Source organism: Onychomys torridus, chromosome 5 (genome assembly GCF_903995425.1).
Source record: "Onychomys torridus chromosome 5, mOncTor1.1, whole genome shotgun sequence".
Taxonomy (NCBI): domain Eukaryota; kingdom Metazoa; phylum Chordata; class Mammalia; order Rodentia; family Cricetidae; genus Onychomys; species Onychomys torridus.
Window position 1 is genome coordinate 22,703,395 of NC_050447.1, and position 23,805 is coordinate 22,727,199.

At 49.8% G+C, this 23,805-nt stretch overlaps 1 protein-coding gene across 1 annotated transcript; it reads right to left on the minus strand.

The window, feature by feature from the left end:
* Positions 1-2,567: 2,567 nt before the first annotated feature.
* Cngb1 (cyclic nucleotide gated channel subunit beta 1) lies at positions 2,568-16,632 on the minus strand. Its single transcript, XM_036188484.1, has 12 exons — positions 16,420-16,632; positions 12,458-12,569; positions 12,137-12,203; positions 11,534-11,642; positions 11,382-11,424; positions 10,711-10,771; positions 9,260-9,335; positions 8,551-8,590; positions 8,035-8,182; positions 5,245-5,320; positions 3,966-4,002; positions 2,568-3,010 (listed from the first exon to the last, which is right to left on the minus strand). Exons 1-12 carry the CDS (start codon positions 16,630-16,632, stop codon positions 2,985-2,987), a joined length of 1,008 nt encoding a protein of 335 aa, XP_036044377.1. The 3' UTR covers positions 2,568-2,984.
* Positions 16,633-23,805: the final 7,173 nt, after the last annotated feature.

Here is a 23,805-nt window from a genome sequence, read left to right on the forward strand (position 1 = left end):
GATGTGGTGAGTTCTAGGCCACCCTGGGCTACACAGGGAGACTCCATTTCAAAAAAAAACAAGGAGGTGGGCTCAGGACATCTCTCGGGAAACCCAGCTCACCCTAATCAAAGAGGAAAGGGGAAATTTCCTGCACCCCAGTTGTTTCTCAAAAGTTCCAGGGGTCTTGGTGGCCCTCAAGTCAAGCATGAACTAGTAATGGTAACTCTCTTGGTTTTGGGACATAGGTACTTGCTATGCAGCCCAGGCTGGCCTCAAACTTTTGAGAGGGTGCCATTGCATCCCAGGCAATAAACATGCCTGTGAGCACTTCCCCAGTGCTGGGTGCCCCACTGGCTACTGTCCCCCGTGTTCCATCCTTGCTTCCTTTCCTATGAACTCTTTTTGGATGCTCTGAGGCCGTTGGCCCTTCAGGAGCATTTCCTCTCTTCATCTCTGCAGTAGGGCTACAAGGTGCCGTAGAATGTGCTGTTTACAGCCAAATATACCACAACTCTGGCAAGGATGAGGTGTAGCCAGCGGGGGGCATGGGTGGGAGTCCTGCAGGCCTCTAGGAGAAGTGGCTGCCTTCGGTGCTCTGGGTCCTCTCTAGATCAAGAAGTAATTGACTTCTTGTTCTCCACAGCCCACCCAGGAGCCCAATACTGGCTCAGCCCATGTTTAACTTTCACCCCTGGAGTCTTTCATGGACATGCTACTTTCCAGTCAGCCACCTGTCTGGCCCCAGGGCCACTGCGTGAGATTCTGACCCCAGTCAGTGGCAGACAGTTTTTCCACTGAGATAGGAGCTCCTGCTTCCAGGAAGTCTGGGCACATAGGTTCTCACCAGGCCAAACATTCTGGCCTCAGGTCTCTTGAAAGCCAGGGCCTGTGCTTCAGTCTACCTTCTCTGGCAGGAGTAGCTCACGAGGCCCTTTTCCTCTAGTGCAGGCTACATCCTTCCCACCTACTCTGCTCTGAAGCACAGGCCCTCCTTCACCACACACATCTTCTGAAGGTATGGTCTCAGGCATTGCCATCACCAAAATCACATGGGGAGGCAGAAGCTGTAGTGGGTAGCCATCCCAGCCTTGGCCTGGAAGTTCCAACCCCATTGAGGCTTTGGTAATGGTCATGCCCACAAGGCAGGGCAGAGGAGGAAGCGGAAGACCCAGGATCGAGAGGAGGTCTCACTTGGTTCTGGGACCCTGGACGCTGGAGGCAAACCTAGAGAGTTCTCCAGAGAACACCGCCAGACTGCGCCATACCTTTGCCAGACCCTACAACCTATCCCTTCATTTGTAAGTTACCCCACAAAATAAACCTCCCTTTTAACTACGTGGAGTGGCCTTAATAATTTCACCAATATCTGGCGCTCTTGAAAATGCAGATTCCCGGGGGCTGGAGAGATTGCTCAGTGGTTAAGAGCACTGGCTGTTCTTCTAGAGGACCTGAGTTCAATTCCCAACACCCATATGGTGGCTCACAACCATCTGTAATGAGATCTGGTGCCCTCTTCTGGCCTGCAGGGATATGTGCAGACAGAACACTGTATACATAATAAATAAAGCCCACACCCCAACAATGAGGTCTGGAGGTGGGACATTCTTCATAATTGAGCCTGGTCATGTGAGATACGGTCCTGCCTTGAGGATATCTCCTGCCTATAGCACTTGTTCAGCCCCCAGAGTCATCTTTGTGAAGTTAGTCCCCTCTCAACCACCCTCAGTGGCTCCCCATTGCCTAGAGCCTAGTCCCTGCAGGTTAGTAAACTTCTAGTTTTGATTTCCTCCTCAAGGGCTTGGGATCCCAGCTGGCTGACGTGTCCAGAGTTCTCCAGCCCCTTGCCCTCGCCTCCGGGCATTTCCCACTTTATTCTCTCTGCAAGATTGCCCTTTCTCACTGCAAACTTAGATGGTGGATATAAATGAAGGGACAAATGTCAGCTGCCTGCAGGCAACAGCCGCTGTTCAGATCTTTCTCACAAGCACAATGAGATGTAGGCCATCACAGCCAGACCATCCTGTTTCTGACAAAAGCCAGGCCCTTCTGTGGAAGCTGATTTTTTTATTTTTATTTATTTATTTATTGAGACAGGGTCTCTTTCTATAGTCCTGGTTGTCCTGGAATTCGCTTTGTAGGCCAGGCTGGCCTCAAATTTAGAGATTCGCCTGGCTCTACCTCCCAAGTGCTAGGATTAAAGGCATACGCCACCATGGCCCAGCATGAAAGTTGACTTTTTTAAAGGCTGACAATTCTGTCTCAAAATCAATCTAAATAAAGACATCTAGGGGCCACTGGAACCTCAGGATCCCTGGCCAATTCCTCCATCCTATAACCCCAGTACCACAGGCATTGTATTCAACTTGCCTTTCTTTAGTACCTAAGTACTCTAGGGTTGTGGGATATATTTGCAATTCTAACAATCAGGAGGCTGAGGCAGGAGAATGGAGAGCTGGAGGACAGCCTGGAATGTACAGCAAGAATCTGTCTAAAAAAATAAAACCCACAGGCCTCTTTCAGACTTGTCCTAAGAATATCATGCAATTGCAAATTTGAGGTGCAAAGTCACACTCTTTAATGTCAATTACAATGTCACAGTTGGTGGTGGTCCCTGACAGAGAATCAGGGCAGACCTTGGGAGAATCACTTGTAGGGAAACAGGGTCCTGAGGCAGTGTGGATGGTACCAGGTGCCCCGGTGTGAGCATGCTCAGACATTGAACACTGAGGTCTTAATAGGGCTCTCCATAGTCTCCCACCAGGAAGTCCTTCTTGCTCTTGCTCTGGCCAGGGTGCTGTCCCCTGGCCAAGAGCCCCAAGAGGAAGCTCTGGGGTTTCACATAATGACTCTGATTTCCTCTGTCCTGTCTAGGGTTCACTAATCAAGGAGGGTGGAGATTAGCAGTCACTGCCCTCTAAAAGGTCTTCTCTTGAAGCATCCTTCTGTCCTTCATCCATCCATCTGTTTGTCCATGGGCTCCCCAGGTCCCCTTCTCCCTTGTTTCAGAGGCTTCCAGCTGCTGTCACCCCTGAAACAAAGGAGGCGACAGAAATGTGGGCACCTGAGTGGACAGATAGAGGATGCATGGATGGATGGATGGGCATCTGAGTGGCCAAGCCAAGGATGGGTGGATTGATAGATGGATGTATGGATGTATGGATTGATAGATGGATGTATGGATATTTGTATGGATGGGTGGGTAGATGGATGGATGGTTGGATGGATGGATGGGCTTCTGAATGGCCAAGCTGAGGATGGGTGGATGGATGGGTGGATGGATGGGTGGGTGGGTGGGTGGATGGATGGGTGGGTGGGTGGGTGGGTGGATGGATGGATGGATGAATAGGTGGAGGGGCATTTGAGTGGCCAAGCAGAGGATTGATGGGTGGATGGATGGATGGATGGATGGATGTGTGTGTGAATGGATGGATGGATGGGTGGAAGGATAGATGGATGGATGGATGGATGGATGGATGAATAAATAAATACATGAATGTCCATCTACCACTTGCAGTAGATTACCCACTTCCAGTAGTGCTACCCCTGCCTGACCTCACCCTTCTGTCTTCCAGTGATGTTACCACATACCTTCCAACTCATCACAGGGAGGGTATCCTAACTCAAGGGCTCTGGAGTCCCTAGAATCTGTTTCCCAAGAATATCCTATCCCTCACAGCTTTCCCAACCTAGACTCTGCTCAGCTGAGCACACCCAGCTTCCAGAGTCTAGTCCCCAGCTCTGGGTAATTGCCAACAGGGAGGAGTGTGGACTTGGCTTCACAGTTGTTTTCCTGACAGAGGCTAGAAGCCAAAGAGGAAAAGCTCTGGCCACCAGTTCCACCACTGCTATCCAGAGACACTGAGCAGGAGCGGGCTCTCGCAATCCCAGGATTTGGAGACCCTAATTGTGTCTCAAACTCAGACCTAGGTATATCAGGTGGCTCTCCCTGAAGTGAACATGGGGCCCATGAGTGTGATACTTACTAGTCTGCACCTCGCACGTCCCAGGGCAGCCATGCTCCTGCATGGAGAGAAAAGAGTCGACCTGCCAAGGCTGCTTCACCTGCCTCTCTCCTGTGACTCCACGGAACGCCCATCTTCTCCTTCCAATACTTGGAAGTCTCTCCCTACTATACCTGCTTCCCCTGCTGCCACGGTCCCCAGAGTCCTCGGTCATCACAACATCTTCATTAGCTAATGGTTCCTGCCCCCGACCCCCTATATGCTTGGAAATCCCTGAAGCCGGGTCTCTCTGCACCTCATGCATACCCTTCTGCAAGATGAAGAGTATAGAGCACAAGCCTGGCTTTCGCAACCTTCTGCTCAGCCTCCCTCAGCACTGAGCCAGCTGGGAGGGGAGAAGTGTGCAGACCTAGGTGTGGACCCAGGGTGTCCAGCTCTTGGCACACCTCCCATTAAACAAAGAAGAACATCCTTGCTAGCTCTAGAGCCAATGAGGGAAGAATAGTGTACTTGGCTCTGTGAAACAACCTGAGCAAGGTGCCTGCTCAGAAGTGCTAGGCTAGGACCGTAAGGGCCCCAGAGGCCTGGGACCAGTCCAGACCCACCGCTGTCTCTCTCTCTCTCTCTCTCTCTCTCTCTCTCTCTCTCTCTCTGGCTTACATTCAAAGCTCTTTCCTTTTTTTTTTTTTCTTCCCCACAAGGCTGGGGTGGTAACGGAACTGTTTACCTACTTCTCAGGGGGGATAAAGTAAGGTTCCCAGAGAATCAGGGCCAATGTCACACAGCCACTTCCCAGTTCTAAGTGCTTCTATGGAGATGTGACTCACCGCCCCCAGAAAGGAGAATCAGGCCCTAGTCTCTTGATGAAGAAAAGGAAGAGTTGACCCATGTTGGGCCCTGAGATGCCGGGAATGCTCACGGAGCCTGTGGGCTTCCTGGAACAGCTCTTCTTCCTGGACCATTCCTGGCCTCTGAATCTTTGTACATTCCACTTGGGGGTCACTTCCACTAGCAACCCTTCCTTGGTGCTCCAGGAGACTCCATCTCTGAGTTCCACTACCCCTGTCAAAGTCCCTAGACTGTAAGCTCCTGACAGACAGACCACTACTATGGCTACAGTGCCTGAGCAAATGTGTGCACACAGGTAGGCTTCAAGGCTGAGTTGCCACTGATGGCTCCCTTCTTGCTGTGGCCTATTCCCCAGGGACCCGTGCCAACCATCCAACCCTTATCTGAGCTCCCAAGACCCCTCGCTCACCACCACCCAGCCAGGGCCTCTTCTGCCTGGCTGCCCACTCACCTGCTCTGCAGCTTTCTCATGGAGCACGGGCTGTGGCAGGGCCATCTCCAGCCTGTGTAGAAGCCACTCAATCAGCCTGTAGTAGAGAGGCGAGCGGGAAGGCTCAGGGTGGGGAAGCGGGGCAGAACAAGTCTGCCAGGAGGCAGGTCACGTCCGAAGCCAGCCCCAGGCCTCTAACCCTGAAGGCCCCTTCCTGCCCTCCCCATCCTTCCTCAGCAGCCCTAGCAGAGAGCTCAACTCAGCTCTCATCTTCAGCTCACTTCAGATATGCATTTCCAGTCTCTCACACACCCCAGCGCGTGAGCATCGGGCCGCACCCAACCGGATTTTAAAAGCATGTAGCCTTTAGTCCACACATTTGTTCCTGGTGACCAAGTAGGGCGTGTACAAGGTTTTTGATTGCAGGAAAAGTGTAAAACAATTCTCAGGAAAAGTGTAAAACAATTCTAAGCGCCCCTGTGCGGTTAAATAAATGGGGCACTATGTAGTTCTTTGCAGCGATTGGTGGAATGAAGTTAAACTGTATAAAACCACCTCTGAGAGATTTCTTCAAAAAGTGTGTGTGTGTGTGTGTGTGTGTGTGTGTGTGTGTGTGTCTCGTTTACGCACATGAACAGGTATGTAAGTCTGTGCAATGGTGCAGAGACCAGAGAAGGGTGGCAGGTACCCTCCTCTATCATTCTCTGCTTGTTCCTTTGAGTCAGAGTCTCTCCCTAAACCAGAGACAGGATCTCTCCACAAACCTGAAGCAAGGTCTCTTCATAAACCCGAGGCAAAGTCTTTGCCTAAACTGAGAGCTTAAGTTTTCTCAGCTTGGGTGGCAGCCAGCAAGCAATCGCCCTGTCTCCATCCTCTGCCTCAGTGCTGGGGTTGGTTACAGTCCTGCACAGGACCATGCTCACTTTTACATGGGTGCTGGGATCTGAATTCTGGTGCTCATGCTCAGGGAGTGAGCTTGCACAGCATGAGCAGTGAGCTTGCACAGCATGAGCAGTGAGCTTGCACAGCATGAGCAGTGAGCCTGTACAGCATGAGCAGTGAGCTTGCACAGCATGAGCAGTGAGCTTGCACAGCATGAGCAGTGAGCTTGCACAGCATGAACAGTGAGCTTGCACTGCATGAGCAGTGAGCTTGTACAGCATGAGCAGTGAGCTTGCACAGCATGAGCAGTGAGCCTGTACAGCATGAGCAGTGAGCCTGTACAGCATGAGCAGTGAGCCTGTACAGCATGAGCAGTGAGCTTGTACAGCATGAGCAGTGAGCTTGCACAGCATGAGCAGTGAGCCTGTACAGCATGAGCAGTGAGCTTGCACAGCATGAGCAGTGAGCTTACACTGCATGAGCAGTGAGCTTGTACAGCATGAGCAGTGAGCTTGCACAGCATGAGCAGTGAGCTTGCACAGCATGAGCAGTGAGCTTGCACAGCATGAGCAGTGAGCTTGCACAGCATGAGCAGTGAGCTTGCACAGCATGAGCAGTGAGCCTGTACAGCATGAGTAGTGAGCTTGCACAGCATGAGCAGCGAGCTTGCACAGCATGAGCAGTGAGCTTGTACAGCATGAGCAGTGAGCTTGCACAGCATGAGCAGCGAGCTTGCACAGCATGAGCAGTGAGCTTGTACAGCATGAGCAGTGAGCTTACACTGCATGAGCAGTGAGCTTACACTGCATGAGCAGTGAGCCTGTACAGCATGAGCAGTGAGCTTGTACAGCATGAGCAGTGAGCCTGTACAGCATGAGCAGTGAGCTTGCACAGCATGAGCAGTGAGCTTGCACAGCATGAGCAGTGAGCCTGTACAGCATGAGCAGTGAGCTTGCACAGCATGAGCAGTGAGCCTGTACAGCATGAGCAGTGAGCTTGCACAGCATGAGCAGTGAGCTTGCACAGCATGAGCAGTGAGCCTGTACAGCATGAGCAGTGAGCTTGCACAGCATGGACAGCGAGCTTACACTGCATGAGCAGTGAGCTTGCACAGCATGAGCAGTGAGCCTGTACAGCATGAGCAGTGAGCTTGTACAGCATGAGCAGTGAGCTTACACTGCATGAGCAGTGAGCTTACACTGCATGAGCAGTGAGCTTGCACAGCATGAGCAGTGAGCTTGTACAGCATGAGCAGTGAGCTTGTACAGCATGAGCAGTGAGCTTACACTGCATGAGCAGTGAGCCTGTACAGGAAGCACTCTTAACCACTGAGCCAGTTCTCCAGACCCTGGGGGACTTACTTTTTTTTTTTTTTTTAAAGATTTATTTATTATGTATACACATGCCAGAAGAGGGCACCAGATCTCATTATAGATGGTTGTGAGCCATCATGTGGTTGCTAGGAATTGAACTCAGGACCTCTGGAAAAGCAGTCAATGCTCTTACCTCTGAGCCATCTCTCCAGCCCCTGGGACTTATTTTTTTAAGTGAAAAAAAAAAAAAAAAGGAAGATGTAAAAGAATACTGGCAATTTGCTTTTGATAGAAGTGTGTGTGTGTGTGTATGTGTGTGCACGTGCGCGTGTGTGTGTGCGTGTGCGTGTGCGTGTGCGTGTGTGTGTGTGTGTGTGTGTTGCTTGTTTTGAGTCAAGATCCAGCTATAGAGTCCAAGCTGGCTTTGAACTTATGATCCTCTTGCCTCAGCTTCCTGGTTTATGTTTAAAGTACACTCCCCAGCCTGGCTGATGAGGTTTGCCTGGGGAGTCTGAGTTTTCTCTCAAGCGCCTGTTTCAACTTTCTAACTAGTGTTGGGCTAGGGCCAAGTGCTGAGCCTGCTCGCTGTGGGAGGTGTGGCCTTTAGGGAGCTCACCTGACAGGGTCCCCAGGTGGTGGCAGTGAAGAGACCTGGAAGCCAGGCTGGGGCTCTGCAGCTGGCTCCTCCTCAGGCTCCAGGGTTTCAGGATTAGGCTGGGAGGGAATCTCTGTGGGCTCTGTCTCCATCGGGGGTTCTGGAGGATCTGAGGGTAGGGGAGCCAGCACTAAAGACCCCATATTAGGGTTTCACCCAATCCCTCCCGGGTATAAAGGGCCAGATGTGGAGACTTGACATGGCTGGTGAAGAGCCCCTTGGGGACCACCCTAACATCAAGCAGTACAGGAAGGGAAAGGGACATATCCAAGCTCGTAAAGTCCTGCTGACTCTAGCCCCTGGAGTCCCAGGTCTGATCAGCGTGAGGTTTCCAGTCTTAGCAAGGACTGAACTGTCCCCTTGCCTGGCTGAGCGCTAAGACTTCCCTGAGACCACACACACACACACACACACACACAGTTCCCCTGGAGCCCAGCCTGTGACTACTTAGGAAGCCCCTCCCAAGCTCCTCTGTACCTGGGTCCAAGACAGCAACCTCAGGTTCAGCACTCCAGGCCTGGATGACAGAAAGGTGGGTCATGGTCAAAGTCAGCCCTGCGTATACCTCACCTGGATGAGCTGGGCCCTGGGCCCACGTGCTCACACATGTGTGCATGTGTGCATACATGTATGCATGGTGCTGGTGGTGGGACTGTGATGGTTAATCTCCTTTGTTAACTTGATTCAGGATCATCTAGGAGACACACCTCTAGACAGGTCTTTTAGGGAGTTTCCAAAGAGGCTCAACTCAGCAAGGAAGACCTACTCTGAATGTGGGTGGCACCATGTCATGGATTGGGGTCCCAGACGCAATAAAAAGATTTAAGAGAGAGACAGAGCCACTAACGTTCATTTCTGTCTGCTTCATGACTGCAGATGCCATAGTGCCCCACAGAACCACGGTAGACGGTACCCACTTTAAACCGTGAGCTAACATAAACTCTTTAAGCATCTTTTTCTCGGGAATTTTGTTTTATCACTAAGAAAAGTAATTGATACAGTGGCTCTATCTTGCTCCTAAACGTCCCAGGTCCTAGTCAATCACTCCTCCCATATAAGACACTCTAAGGAGAAGATCCACTCTCCAGTGGATGTTGGGGATTGGCCATGGCCTGTTGGAGTGGGTAGCTCCCTGGCCCTCAACCCTCCCTGCTGGTCAGCTGCCCACCCCCAACTCATCACTTACCTCGGAGGGTTTAGGGGGCTTAGGCAGCACTTTCTCCAGATTCTGCTCAAGCCACCTGAGCAGCCACAGGCTGGGCCTGCAGAAGGGTCAGAGGTCAGCTAGTGGGTGACCTGGAATAAGGGCCATCTGAGCTACCTCACTGCCCACTAGGGTCTAGGCCTGGCCAGCCTTCTCCACCTGGAGCAAGGAGCCAGCAGTCTAAGGAATGGATGAGTGAAGGGGTGAATGGAAGGAGGCAGTTGGGACGGAAGGCATGAGTCTGGGTTTCTTGAAGAAATCACAAAGTGGTTCTTCAGGCTGACATTGGGGACATGACAACCTGAAAACTTAGTAACTGGCAATAGGTACTAGTTAAGGACTTTACATAAAAGCCTAGGTTTCTAGCCTTGGGTTTTTTTTTTGTTGTTGTTGTTGTTGTTTTTGTACTTATTTTTTGTTTGGTTTGCTTTTGAGACAGAGTCTAGCTATAAAGCCCCAACTGGATTCAAATTCATGACTCCCCAACCTCAGCCTCCCCGGTTCTGGAGTTATTGGTTACAGGTGTGTGCCCGTGTATCCAGATTGGTTTGTGGCTTTTCATAAAACACAGGAGGCTCTGCAGTTACACCAGGCAGAGGTGGCTGAAAGTGGACAGGGCCCTTCCCTGAGTAGGCTCCCCAATGTGTCATTGTCCCCATCTGGCCTGACACCCTCACTGATAAGGCAGCTAGCTTCTTTTGAAAAGCCCTAAACTGAGACAACCAGGTAGCATATTCCCTGTGGGGGTCCAAGTCCTGCCTCCAGGTGCCTCACAGGCCCCACCCTCAGAAGTCTGTCTGCACAGAGTTTATCCATACTCCCTTTCCTTTGCAGAGGTGGCCCCGCACAGAGGCTCCAGCAAGCAGCAGAAAACATGGACAGCGTGGTGTTTACACCACCCCATGCTACAGATAAGAAAAGTGGGGTTGAAAAGAGGGAAGAGACCGGTGTGGTGGTGCACACCTTTAATCCCAGCACTCAGGAGGCTGAGGCAGATGGATCTCTGTGAGTTCAAGGCCAGCCAGGGCTACAGAGTGAATTCCAGGACAACAGGGGCTACACAGAGAAAGCCTGTCTCAAACTCCACCCCCAGTGAGAGAGAGAGAGAGAGACAGAGACAGAGACAGAGACAGAGAGAGAGAAAGAGAGAGAGAGAGAGAGAGAGAGAGAGAAGGAGGAGGAAGAGGAAGAAGAAGAAAAGAAAAGAAAGAAGGAAGGAAGGAAGGAAGGAAGAAAGAAAGAAAGAAAGAAAGAAAGAAAGAAAGAAAGAAAGAAAGAAAGAAAGAAAGAGAGGAAGGAAAGAGGGAAGAAACATGCTTCAGGTCCCATGGGAGGTGGCAGGCAATAGACCCTACCCCGAACCCCAGGCTCTCCCCTCTGCACACTGCTTCGCATACCACAGACGAGCATGGCACTTGCTAACAAGGACTTACTCAGTATTTTGAGCCCCGGAAGCATCATCTGAGCCATCTGCAGACCCTACAGAGTCAGGAACTAAAGAAGAGGGAGGCAGGATGAGAAAAGATTGCTCAGCGGGTACAGCACGGCACCTGGAGATGGTCAGAAGTCCCAGCTGTGCAGAGCCGGGTACAGACAGCCCCGACCACTGCACATCTCCAAGTCTACAGGAGAGGCTGAGCGTTTTCACCGGAAGAAACGAGATTGCCTGAGGACATAGGTGGGTTTAATCTGATTACAAAAGCAGGTGCGGAATGAAACATCACCAGTAGCCCTTAAAACACACCATGTTATGTTTTATGTATCAGTTAAAAAATAAATTGACAAATTAAAAAAATATCCATGCAGTCAATGGAGAAAGAGGAGGAAAGGAAGAAAAATGGGAGTGGAGGAAGAGAGGAGGAATCGAGGGGAGAAGAAGACGGGGGAGGGGAAAGAGAGCAAGCATAATATTATCAAGAGCAAACGCTTGCCTGGAACCCCAGGCCAGCCTGAAGCAGCACTGAGACCACTCAAATCAGGCCACTCAGGGCCAGTGGATGGGCCACTCCCACAGACCACGTGAATTCTCCCCACTTCTGGGCCCAGCCCGGTCTCCTCTTAGAGGTTTCCACCCTTGGAAAGCCGTTTTGCTTTTTGGTCTCACCTGGTTCCCCAGCACCACTGGGTCCCAGAATCTGTGTTCCAGCCTGCTCAGACAGACAGACAGACATTACAGGAAGTCCAAGGAGCAGCCTCCCTGGCCCCACAACCCTCTGTCGACCCTTCCTCCACCTGCATGTCACCCTGCCCTTGTACCTGATCTGGGTCTCCCACTCCAGCAGCCAGGTTCTTGCTGCTGCTGACAGGCTGTGGCACGACCTTCTCCATGTGCTTCCAGAACCAGGTCAGCAGCCAGGCGCTGGGGCTGCCAAGGGATAGGGATATGAGTTCACTATCAACCCCCACACCACCAGAGTGGCAGTCCATCTATCCCAAAGGACTTGACATGAATCAAGCCTCTGTCTCCCCATGGTGAGTCTTTGTTTGTGCGAGGATCCTGAGTTCCTGCCTTTCATCAGCCCCAGCCCAAGATATGCTTTGGTCCGAACTCTATGGACTAAAATAGCTAAGCATCAGGAACAGATTTCCCTGGGAAATCAGCAGCTCTGGCTGTGTCTGCAGTGACCCCAGCACTGATACCATTCTGGCCCCCCAATATTACCATGGTCTGGTCTCTCTTGACCATCATCCCCATTTATGCTCAGAGCACACCATCTCAGCCTCCATGAAAGTTCCCCATAACCATGCCCTGATGCTCTGGGCCTCTACTGAATGGCCACAGACCTGACTCACAGCTGTCCCCTCCACACCAGTGGCTCCCTGCAGGGGCAGTTGGGAGAGGAGAGGGTGATATGGTACCTGTTCACCTTGACAACAGCAACCTGGGCCTGAAGGGTAGGCTGAGGAGGGTCAGTTTCCTGGGCCTCTGGCAAAAAAAGAATGTTCCATATTTCAAATGTGGACCCCAGAGAGGCCAGGGAGATCAAGTCAGAGGCAGGGCAGAAGGAGGCCACCGAGGGGTTAGAAGTGAACTTCCCAGCTCAGCTCTGCTGAAAAGCCCCCAGGAGCCACATCAAGCTTCTCTGAGCCTCCACTTCATCATCTTTGAATTGAGCTGCTGCTGGCCTCTGAGAGGATACCCCGGCCCTCTGCCCAGCCAGCCTGGGTCCCAGCACTTACCTTGAAGGCTAGGGCCAGCCTCAGCTACGCCCTCCCCTTCCATTGGCTCCTCCCCTTCCATTGGCTCCTCCCCTTCCACTGGTTCCTCCCCTTCCATTGGCTCCTCCGGTGGCTGTGGGGTTCAAACAGGACAAGTAAGCCTTGATGAGGCTGCCTGTGCAGAAAGGGCAGCCTCTGGCTCACCCTAGGGACCTGCAGCCCCCAAAGTTCAGTGACTCATTTCGGGGTCATCTGTGTAAGTCCTGTAGGACTCACCCTCCACCCAGGGCCCTTCCTTCCTCACACCACGGGGGCTCTGCACCCAGGCTGTTCCACTTCTGTGGCCTGAGAAGAGGGAGGAGCCGTAGGACAGACTAGGAGAACAGAGGTGCTCCTCCGTCGGTCCTCTTCCTCCTGGTGCCCCAAGTGCCCTTCCTGCCTCTGAGGTTTGCCTTCTCCTGTTCCTGCAGCCTCCTCTACGCCTGTGCTCTGTGTGCATGGCATCCATGCAAACATCCACAAGTGTACACCCATACCTGGGCCTGGAGGACAGTGGGCAGAGAAGAGACAGGTTTCCAGGCCTCTGGAAGAGTCCCACACTTCAGATCTGGTCTCCCAAGAGGCCCATTTTTCCTTGAGGTCACATTTATGTCTGTATACACATAGATGTGATCATGCATATCACACTGTTATGCATACAGCAGTGATACTCATGTATGCACACATGTATAAAACAAGTGCATTCATACAAATACACTTGTATCTACTTGCATATATACAAGTCAGCAATACACCTATGTTCATATACACACATGTAGACTTGTCAGTGTACATACACATGAACACATGTGCATACAGATACATTTGCATGTATATAAAGACAGGACTTTGTGTATACACATGCATGTATATGCTCAGACACATAAACAGGCATTTGCACAATTATGCAAGCATGTCTATAAGCATGTATATATACACATACACATATACACATCTAAAATATACACAAGTATACATGTGGCATATAAAATACATATGTATACAGGCATGTGCAAATGTAAGAACAGACACGTATACACACAAACACATAAGCTCATACTCAGAAACATACACATACACATGGAATCATGTGCACACAATAAACACATATGCATACATGTGCATACCCAAATTTGAAATACTCATGTGTGCTCACAGTATACCATCATGAATATACCATATGCACGTACACATGTACACACATACACACCCTGTAGCCTAAACACACTCTGCACTAGCCCACGCAAACCTTTCTTCTTCCAGGAATACCTTGCCTCTGTATCTCCCCAGGTAAAACTCCCCCATCAGGCTCCATGTCTAAACACACGACACCAGCCTCCAACTCTGGAGGTTAAATGACCCTTGCTTGTGAGTTCCCGTAAGTTCCAAGAGCAGTACTGGAGCTCAGTTCCTTATTCGCCCTGTCTCCTGCAGAAGAACTGATGGGCGCTTGTCTAAGGACTCCCAGGGACAATGCCTGGTTGATTCTTCTTTATGCCTTTTGCTCTAAGCACAGGATCTAGCATCAATTAGATGCTACATGAAATCTGCCTAATTAAGCTGCTAAATTAGTTGTCATCAGGCCCCTGAAGGAATGAGATGTTGAACGGGCAAGTTTTTGATATGCTTGAAGGAACATGCTAGAAAAATGTTCCTCAATATGTGGTACATGGACCAGTGCCAGTGCAAACTGCTAACCGACCCATGTTGATTGAACAGTTTGGATTAAAAACTAAGGGTTGGGGATTTAGCTCAGTGGTAGAGCACTTGCCTAGCAAGCGCAAGGCCCTGAGTTCAGTCCTCAGCTCTGGCAAAAAAATAAAAAAAAATAAAAAAAATAAGGGTTAGTGAAATGGTTTTGTGGGTAAAGGTGCATGCTGTCCACCCCGAGGACATGTCCCACATGAGAGTTGTACTCTAACTCTGCACATGCATACACAATGAATAGATGGAATACATTTTAAAAAATCTGTGTCATGTCCCAAAGTGCATGTACTTGGTGGAATACTAATCTTGTTTAAAATTAGTTAGTTAGTTAGTTAGTTAGTAATTGGTTTTTGAGACAGGGTTTTTCTGTGTAGCCCTGGCTGTCCTAGAACTCACTCTGTAGCCCAGGCTGGCCTCAAACTCACAGAGATCCACCTGCCTCTGCCTCCCAAGTGCTGGGATTAATGGCATGCGCCACCACTACTCAGCTCTTTTGTTTTTTTTAAGTTATTTAATTATTTATTTATTTTAAAAAGCTTTATTTATTTATTATGTACACAGTGTTCTGCCTGCACGTATGCCTGCAGGCCAGAAGAGGGCACCAGATCTCATCGGAGATGGTTGTGAGCCACCATGTGGTTGCTGGGACTTGAACTCAGGACCTCTGGAAGAGCAGCCAGTGCTCTTAACCTCTGAGCTATCTCTCCAGCCCCCTTAAGTTATTTATTTTTTTAAGATAATATAATTACTACACTTCTCCCTTCTCTTCCCTTCCTCCAAACCCTTTCATAAATCCCTTCTTCCTCCTTTTCAAATTCATGGCCTCTTTATTCATTAATTGTTGTTATATACACAGCGTGTATACATATATATTCCTAAATACATAAATGCAATCAGTCTGTAAATGGTCCTTGTATGTATATTTTCAGGGCTGGCCATTTGGTGTCGGAGAACCAGTTGAAGTGCTGAGGGAGACTATTTCTCCTGCTTTCAGAATTCCTTATTGCCTGTAGTTCTTGTGTTGGACTGAGGCCTCCTAGGCTTCCCCACCTCTGCCCACTTTAATACGTCTATTGTTGTTATCCTTAGAGCAGTAATGTTAAAAGACACTTGGAAAATGAAATACTGTTTAAGGGGCTAGAGAGGTAGTTCAGTGGTTAAGAATACTTGCTGCTTGCCAAGGACTCATGCTCCCAGCACCCCTGTCAGGCTCACTACTATCCTTGGGGAATCTGATGCCCTCTTCTGGCCTCTGTGGTCACTGCACTCATGAGAGCAGACACACATACACACACACACACACACACACACACACACACACACACACACACACTTATACATAATATTTAAAATAAATCTTTAAAAATACTGTTTTTTTTTTTAAACCTATATTAATTTCCTCCTTCCTGAATTGAGGAAATCTTCCTACAAAATAATTACCAACTGAAGAAAGTAATGTGCTTCTAGTCTGGAGATATTTCTGAATATCCTCATGAACTGGTAATAAATGAGTCATGGACCAGAGTCTAGAGTGTCTCTCTCTGCACTAGACTCCAGAGGCTGACAAATATGGAGGCCACAGGACATTTATATTGCTTGCTTTTGTAAATAGTGAGTGTATACACACACACACACACACACACACACAGAGAGAGAGAGAGAGAGAGAGAGAGAGAGAGAGAGAGAGAGAGTCTCTTCATGGCTTTTTCCATGTGTTAGCCAGGCTAGCTGGCCCCTGGGCTCCCAGGGATTCTCCTCTCTGCCCCCAGCTCCCTGAAGAAGTGCTGGGATTATGGATGTTTATATAACTGCACCCAGATTTTACCTAGGTTCTGGGGATTTGAGCTCAGGTCCTAATGCTTGCATGGTAAATGCTTTTGCCCTCTGAACCATCTCTCCTGTCCCATAAATAAATTTTGTCAGCACACAGCCAATGCCCATTTGTTACACATTCTGCACAGTTGTGCTCACGCTGATGCTGCAGCTGGTGGGGCTGAGCAACTGAGAGAGAGGGCATGGCCCACAGAGCCTGTTTCACCTTTCCCAGAAACAGCCTTGAGCGAGCCTCTCCACTCTCTGGGCCTGAGTGGCCTCATTCAGATGTGCACCGAGCCACTGACCACATTTCCCACTGGCTCCCACTTTCTTTCTTGAGAAAGCCCATGGGGATCAGGTGGCCCCAGCTGTGAGTCCCTGAACAGCAAGACCAGCCTGCCCTCCTCACCCTCTCCCCTCACCAGGGTCTGGACCTCTGGCACAGTCTCTTCAGGGGCTGTTTCAGGCTCTGGCTCTGGGTCTGGCTGAGGTTCTGGCTCCAGCTGGGGCTCTGGCTCAGGTTCTGGTTTTGCCTCAGGCTCCAACTCTGGTTCTAGCAGTGGTTCTGCTCCCTCCTCAATCTTCTGAGGGGTCCCCGGAGGCTGAGGCAGCACCTTCTGGACCCAGCCCAACATCCTGACGCCTGTAAGGGAGAGAGTCTTTAAGTGCACCAGAATGCTCACAGTCATGCTCCTCATCACAGCCATGTTGTGGGTTGCATATGCCCTTTACCACACCTCATCTTTAAAAATATTCCTGCAGCAGGGCTGGAAAGATGGTATCATGGTTCAGAGCACCAGCTGCTCTCCAGAGGACCCATATTTAGTTCCCAGCACTCACAGCAGGTAGCTCACAGACACCTATAACTCCAGATACATGAGATCCAATACTTTCTTCTGGCCTCTATGAGCATCCACACATACATGAAATATGCACACATACACATTAAAAATAAATCTTTAAAAGAGTTTCTGCAATTATGAGCAGCGACCTTTCTACCCTAGCCCCAGAAATGCATATCTGCTTCCTGCCCCTGCAGTCTGAATTCCAGAATGTAGAATTCCAAATATAGAAGTTCCAGAATTTCTATATCATGTGTGGCCTTTGAGTATGACCTCTTTCATTTAGCATATACATGTGAGATTCTTCTGTTCCTGTCACTAATTCATTTACCTCTCTTGTGGAGTAGTGTTCTATGGTATGGATTTTGCATACTTTGCTTATCCATTTCCAAGCTGAGGGAACAATTTGGGGGGGGGGGGATTTCAAATAAAGCATACATAAATAAAAATATTTCTGCAATGTTATCAGAGGCCCACTATTGGAAGAATCTGAATGCTCCTCATGGGTAAGGTCTGCATCAAGTAAACTGCAATGCAGCCGATAATGGGGAATGTGGGACCATCAGAGAGGAAGAAGTACATTCATGTGAATAAGAGAGGAACGTGCTCTATCATTGTCCTGTGAACAGGAGAGGCGAATACTCTAGTATTGTTGTGTGAACAGGAGATGCTCATACTCTAGTGTTGTCATGTGAACAGGAGAGGCGAGTGCTCTAGCATTGTCATGAACAGATTAGTTCAACTCCCTTCATCTCTGTTTGCCTGTCTGTAAAGTGGGGGCACTGAAGCCAGGCATGGTGGTACCCACTTAGACTCCAGCATTTGAGCAGTGGAGGCAGAAGGGACCGACTGGCAGTTCCAGGTCAGCCTGAACAAAAAACAAGCAACATTGATAGTCCCTACCTTGTGAGCAGAGTGTGAGGATAAAATCTATTGAGATAAGCCAGGCATGGTGGCGCACACCTTTAATCCCAGCGCTCGGGAGGCAGAGGCAGGTGGATCTCTGAGTTCCAGGCCAATCTGGTCTACAGAGTGTGTTCCAAGGTAGCTAGGGATACATAGAGAAAAGTTGTCTCAAAAAAACAGAGAGAGAGAGAGAGAGAGAGACAGAGAGAGAGAGAGAGAGAGAGAGACAGAGAGAGACAGAGAGACAGAGAGACAGAGAGAGACAGAGACAGAGAGACAGAGACAGAGAGACAGAGAGAGAGACAGAGAGACAGAGAGAGACAGAGAGAGACAGAGAGAGAGACAGAGAGACAGAGACAGAGAGACAGAGACAGAGACAGAAAGACAGAAAGACAGAGACAGAGAGAAAAGTAACATTCTCAGACCAGTGACTGAGCCTCCACTTAGTTTTGAGTTATCTATTCAGATGTCAGCTGCTAGCCAGTGACTGGCCCATGCTAAGGGCTTCATAAAGGTGGCTATGACTCCAGGAGCTGAGTGCAAGCACAGACTGTGGAATGTCCTATGCTGCAGAAGCCCATGACAGAAAAGAAATATTGGGGACTCATTAACAGAAAGTCTGTATTGTCTAAGATAACACTAACCAGGTGCTTTAATCCCCGCACTAGGGAGGCAGAGGCAGGTGGATTTCTGTGAATTTAAAGATAGCTTGATCTACTACATAGCAAGTTTCAGGCCAGCCAGAGCTACACAGTGAGACACTGTCTCAAAAATAAATAAACAAATAAATAACAACATTTATCTTTTTTTTTAACTTGGAAGATAAAATGCCAGCTGGACCTCTGTCACAGTTGATAATGACATCCCGACCAGTTTCTAGCTCATTGATATTAAGCAAATGGGGAGCCAAGCTCTGTGACACCGAATTCCCGCAGGACGGCTCAGTGGCACCATCCAGGCTGACATGTAGACAGGACTGTGCAAAGCCACACAGGACACAGGCCTACCCAAGGTTTTATCTCCCGGTCCTGTCTCTGCCAGGACCCTAGAAAAAAGTAGCCGCATGGCCAGGGATCCCTGCCCCAGTGCCGGCTTCCCAGAGCTCATTGCCAGGCTGCTTGACCTCTGTCCCAGCTCTGGCTCAGCTTCTCCCAAGGACAGCCTCGATAGAGACAGAGCTTAAGCTGTGTGAAGTCAGATCAGCTACAGGAAAGTGACCCGGGCCAGATACAGCCACTGGGTTCTTCTAGCTCCCTGCTGGCTGGGGGTAGCAGACACAGAGACCTCCTCCCAAGGTCAGAATGCACAGACCCCAGTCAGCTACCAGCAGCCCCGGGAACCAGACCTGAGGAAAGCCCTCCTTGACACCTGCTCCCACACCCCTCTGATAATACTCATTCTCCTGACCATCTCACCCTCTCCTACTCCCTGTAAGGGGGATAGCCATCCTCAGGCCAATGGAATTAGCTAAGGTGACTCCAGCCAAGACGAGTATACTCTCAGATCTGCCCTTGGGCCCTGACCGCCTTCTCTTGGACTCTACTGTAGGACCAGTGGGCAATAATCCTGGCTTGCATTTCTGAACTGTCTGGAAAGTACTAGGGAAGCCGCTTCCTAGCCCAGTTTTCCCCTGGATGGGAGTTTGGAGGCCCATCTTGCTGTCCTCCACCTCAAAAGAGGGAGGCTGAGGCAGGAAGAGGACCTGGGGGTAGCCAGCCAGAAACTCCAGTGTTGAACCACCAGCATTCTGAGAATCTTCTGGGGAGCTAGAGAAAATACAGATGCCTAGGTTCCCCCAAGCCCTACAGGGATGTCAAGTCTACCTTTCTCGGGCTGCCCGGAAGCTACCACAGTCTAAGCCGTGGGAGGAGGCACCACAGACTTTCTGCCACATCTACTTCTTCTCCTAAATGCCTTGCTAGAAGTTGAGCATGGGGTCCCCCAAGGAGTCCTGCTGAGACCCCACTTCATTCTTAGTTACCTGTTCGATGTCAGCTGCTAGCAGGAATTGCCTTCTCGATGTCCCTGCAGCTGGTCTCTCAGACACAGCCAGGATTAATTGGCATGGGCCGGGTGCAAAGGATTAGCATGTACAGAAGGAGGGGCAGGGTAGCAAGATAACTGGTGCCAACAGCAACCTCCAAGTGTGTCCAACAGGGGCCTAGATACAAGGTTTAGGGCCCTATGCATGGCTAGGGAACCTGTCCCAGTGCCAGAGCCCGGCTTCCCACACACTGACAAAGACAGAGGGAGGCTGCCAAACAAGGAACAGCCTGGATGCCTGTGTGGTGCTGGGAGGCTCCTCAAGGTGACAGGAGTCCATCAGCTCAGCAGGCTCTCTGGAGGGTCTTTAATAGCTTGAGCTTTATCACAAGAACCATGGGCCCAGGACAGGGCCTTTAGCCAAAATCTGTATTTATCAGCATTTCCAGAGAAAGAGAACCAAGAAAGTATGAGGTCTCAGGACCAGAAGGCCTAGGATACAGTCCCAGTTAGACGTCTTAGGCCTCAGAGTCCTTAAAGGATGGCTGGTGCAAGACACAGCATCCAAGGTGGCCAAAGGACCCAGACTCTGAGGTCTAGGGCCAACAGCAGCAGAAAGAACTTCGCCCACTTCGGGAAGAAGAATTGGAGACCGTCTCTCCTCTTTCCACTATCCTGCCCCGTCCCAGACACTAACCAAGCAGATAGTTCCAACCCACACAGGAGGGGGAGTCTTCAGTTTGATGACCTACATGCCAACCTTGCCTGGAACACCCTCCCAGACACAACCGGAAGTCATGATTTACCGGTTCTCTAGGCATTCCTAATCAGCCAAGTTGAAACTCACAAATTAACAGTCTTGACCATTACAGGTTCCAAGGCCTGGGTGATAACTGATGGAATTGGTAAACTGAGGCTGGACTCTCAGAAGAAATGCAGATCCAGGAGGAGGGGGTGCAAAGGGCCATGGCCCAGGGCAGAGGGGCTCTATGAGGTGGTAGCACTGGGTTGGTTCCAGGGTCACAAGACGTTCAGTAAGGGGCAGACACTTAAGCTGACCATCCAGGATGAATTTTTAGAGCTCTCACTGTGTGCCTAGTTATGAGCAGCCTTTAGCATGTTGAATGAATCTAGTTTAGGGCTTCCTCTAAAGCCCATTGTCCTATTGCATCAGGGTTACTGAACACAACACCTTAAACCAGGTCATTGACAAGGAAGAGAAATGTACTGTTCACTGGTGCAATGGGAGATCAAAGCCATAGAAGAGGTGGTGCCTGGGGAGGGCTCGTTCCTCGTAGGTGGTGATGTCTGTGTGGTACAGACACACCACAGTTTGTGTCTGACTCCTGCCCAGGGGCACCAAGCTTGTTTCCACCTTTTGACTACAATCCACACTGCTCTGAGTATCTGTGTGCAAGCTTTCATGGCACACATTCACTTCTCTCCGTTTCTAGGGTAGGCTCTTCCATATGAAGTAACCATATTGTAAATTTCTCTTCCTTGTTGTTTGGGTTCTTTCAGAGACAGGATGTTGCTAAAATTCCTTCCCTGGAGGAAACATAAGCAACTTCTGCTCCTCCTCTCCCAAGGTCCCAATGACAAACCCAGCACAATTCCTCCAGAGTTCACTCTGGGGGAACCAATGCATTCAGCAGGCTTACATGCGGAGCGTGGGTGAGGGGTTATTTCTGGAGTTTGGGTGCTCCTCCCCCAAGAGTCTACATCAGAAAGTCTTTTCCCAGCAGGGATGAAGACTTCTTATAGTTGCATAGACAGAATGGCTTTGCTGTCCTGCCCTAGGAGGGTTTCCCTCACCTTTAGACTCCAGGCCCTCTGAGGCCATGTGCAATTAGGCCAGAGTTGCGCATGGCAGGTGGTAGAGAGCAGCTGGATACCACACAGGTGAGAATCTTGTGACACTGCCCCCCATCCCACCCAGGATGCAAATTGTCAACCAGGCCAGTGGAGAAAATCTTTTGCAAATTGGCACAGCAGAACTCCCCAAGATGGCAGCTGTTTGGCTGGGAGGATAGTCCAATAGAACACAGGCTCACACACCATGTAGCCATGGCTGAATTTGAACTCAGCCTCTGGAGTGCTGAGATTGTAGCTGTATGCCAGCATGCTTAGTTCATATTCCACTTTTTAAGATATCACTAAACGGGTTGGGGATTTAGCTCAGTGGTTGAGCGCTTGCCTAGCAAGCACAAGGCCCTGGGTTCGATCCTCAGCTCAAAAAAAAAAAAAAAATACCATTAAACTCTTTTGCAAAGTTAGTACCCTGTGTCAGGACCTGAGTAGCAGTTATCAGTATTGGGGGTATGGATATGGAGGATATGTCTCAATTTATAAATTACTAAATTATGTGTTTATATGCTTTCTTATTTTTTTCAGTTTGATTTTTTGAGACATGATAACTTTATATAGCCATGGTTGGCCTGGAACTCACTATGTAGACCAGGCTGCCCCTGAACTCACAGAGGCTTGCCTCTACCTCCTGAGTAATGTGATTACAGGTGTGCGTCACTAAGAGTTGGACCTTGTGGGGCAGTGGTAGTACACACCTTCAATCTCAATGCTCAGGAGGCAGAGATAGGCTAATCTCTGAGTCTGAGGCCAACCTGGTCTACAGAGTGAGTTCCACAACAGCCAGGACTACACAGAGAAGTCCCATCTTGGGGAAAACAAACAAACAAACAAAAACAAAACAAAAAAAGAGTTGGACTTTAGGTTGGGGGTGCTAATCGGGGTCAGCACTGGGCAATTTCTGTACGAGGAAGTCTTCCTTAGGTTCCTGGGTCCCTACGGAGCAGCATCAAATCTTACAGGAGTCTAACAGCAGGGAATTCTGAAAGGCATGTAAGTATATGCAAATCATATGCCAATATATGCAAGAGAATAGACAGCCCCAGGATGTCTTGTTCTAAACCCAGGACTTCAGGTTCTGAGCTAGGGTATCAACAGCCTGGGAAGGAGGAAGGCTGCAATTCCCCAGGTAGTGAGGTGGAGTGGAACTGGGGTGTGTGGGGGGTGGGGGTTAGAGTATCACCTGCTAATCCCTGGTCTGCTGAGGCCACCACTCTGCCTGATCCCTGCCCTGACCCTGGAGCCTGGCTAATCTCCACCCCCAAAGACCAAAGACAGTTTGGCATCCTCTTCCTTGAGATTTATGGGGACAGCAGGCTCTCCAGGCTCCCAAGCAGCCCTGTTGCAGAGCCTAGGGTCCCTGCCTAACACAAACAGTGCTCTTGGGGGCCAGAGAGAGGCAGTAGTACTAGAGTGTCATTGTCCTAGTTAGGGCTATATTGCTGTGATGAAACACCAAGACCAAAGCAACTTGGAAGGGCTTTATTTGGCTTACACTTCCAAATCACTGTTCATCATTGAAGGAAACCAGGATAGGAACTCAAACAGGGCAGGAGCTGATACAGAGGCATGGAGGGCTTGCTCTCTATGGCTCGCTTATCCTGCTTTCTTTTTCTTTTCTAAGATTTCTTTATTATGTATACAGTGTTCTGTCTGCATATATTCCTACATGGCCAGAAGAGGGCACCAGATCATATTACAGATGGTTGTGAGCCACCATGTGGTTGCTGGGGATTGAACTCAGGACCTCTGGAAGAGCTGCCAGTGCTCTTAACCTCTGAGCCATCTCTCCAGCCCTTATCCTGCTTTCTTATAGCACCCAGGACCACCAGTCCAGGGATGGGTTCTCCTCCATCAATTGCTAATTAAGAAAATGCACTACAGTAGCCGAGTGGTGGTGGCACACACCTTTAATTTCAGCACTCAGGAGGCAGAGGCAGATGGATCTCTGCGAGTTTGAGGCCAGCTTGGTCTATAGAGCGAGTTCCAGGACAGGCGAGAGAGAGAGAGAGAGAGAGAGGTCTGTAGGCTAGCCTACAGCCCAATCTTACGGAAGCATTTTCTCGATCGGAGTTCCCTCCTCTCAGATGGCTATAGCTGGTGTCAAACTGAACTAGCAAGCACAGTGACACAGCCCTGAATGGGCCCAGCCGCTATCCCTACCCTACTGTGGCCAGGTCACCTCCATAGAGCCCCAACTGACATTTTCTA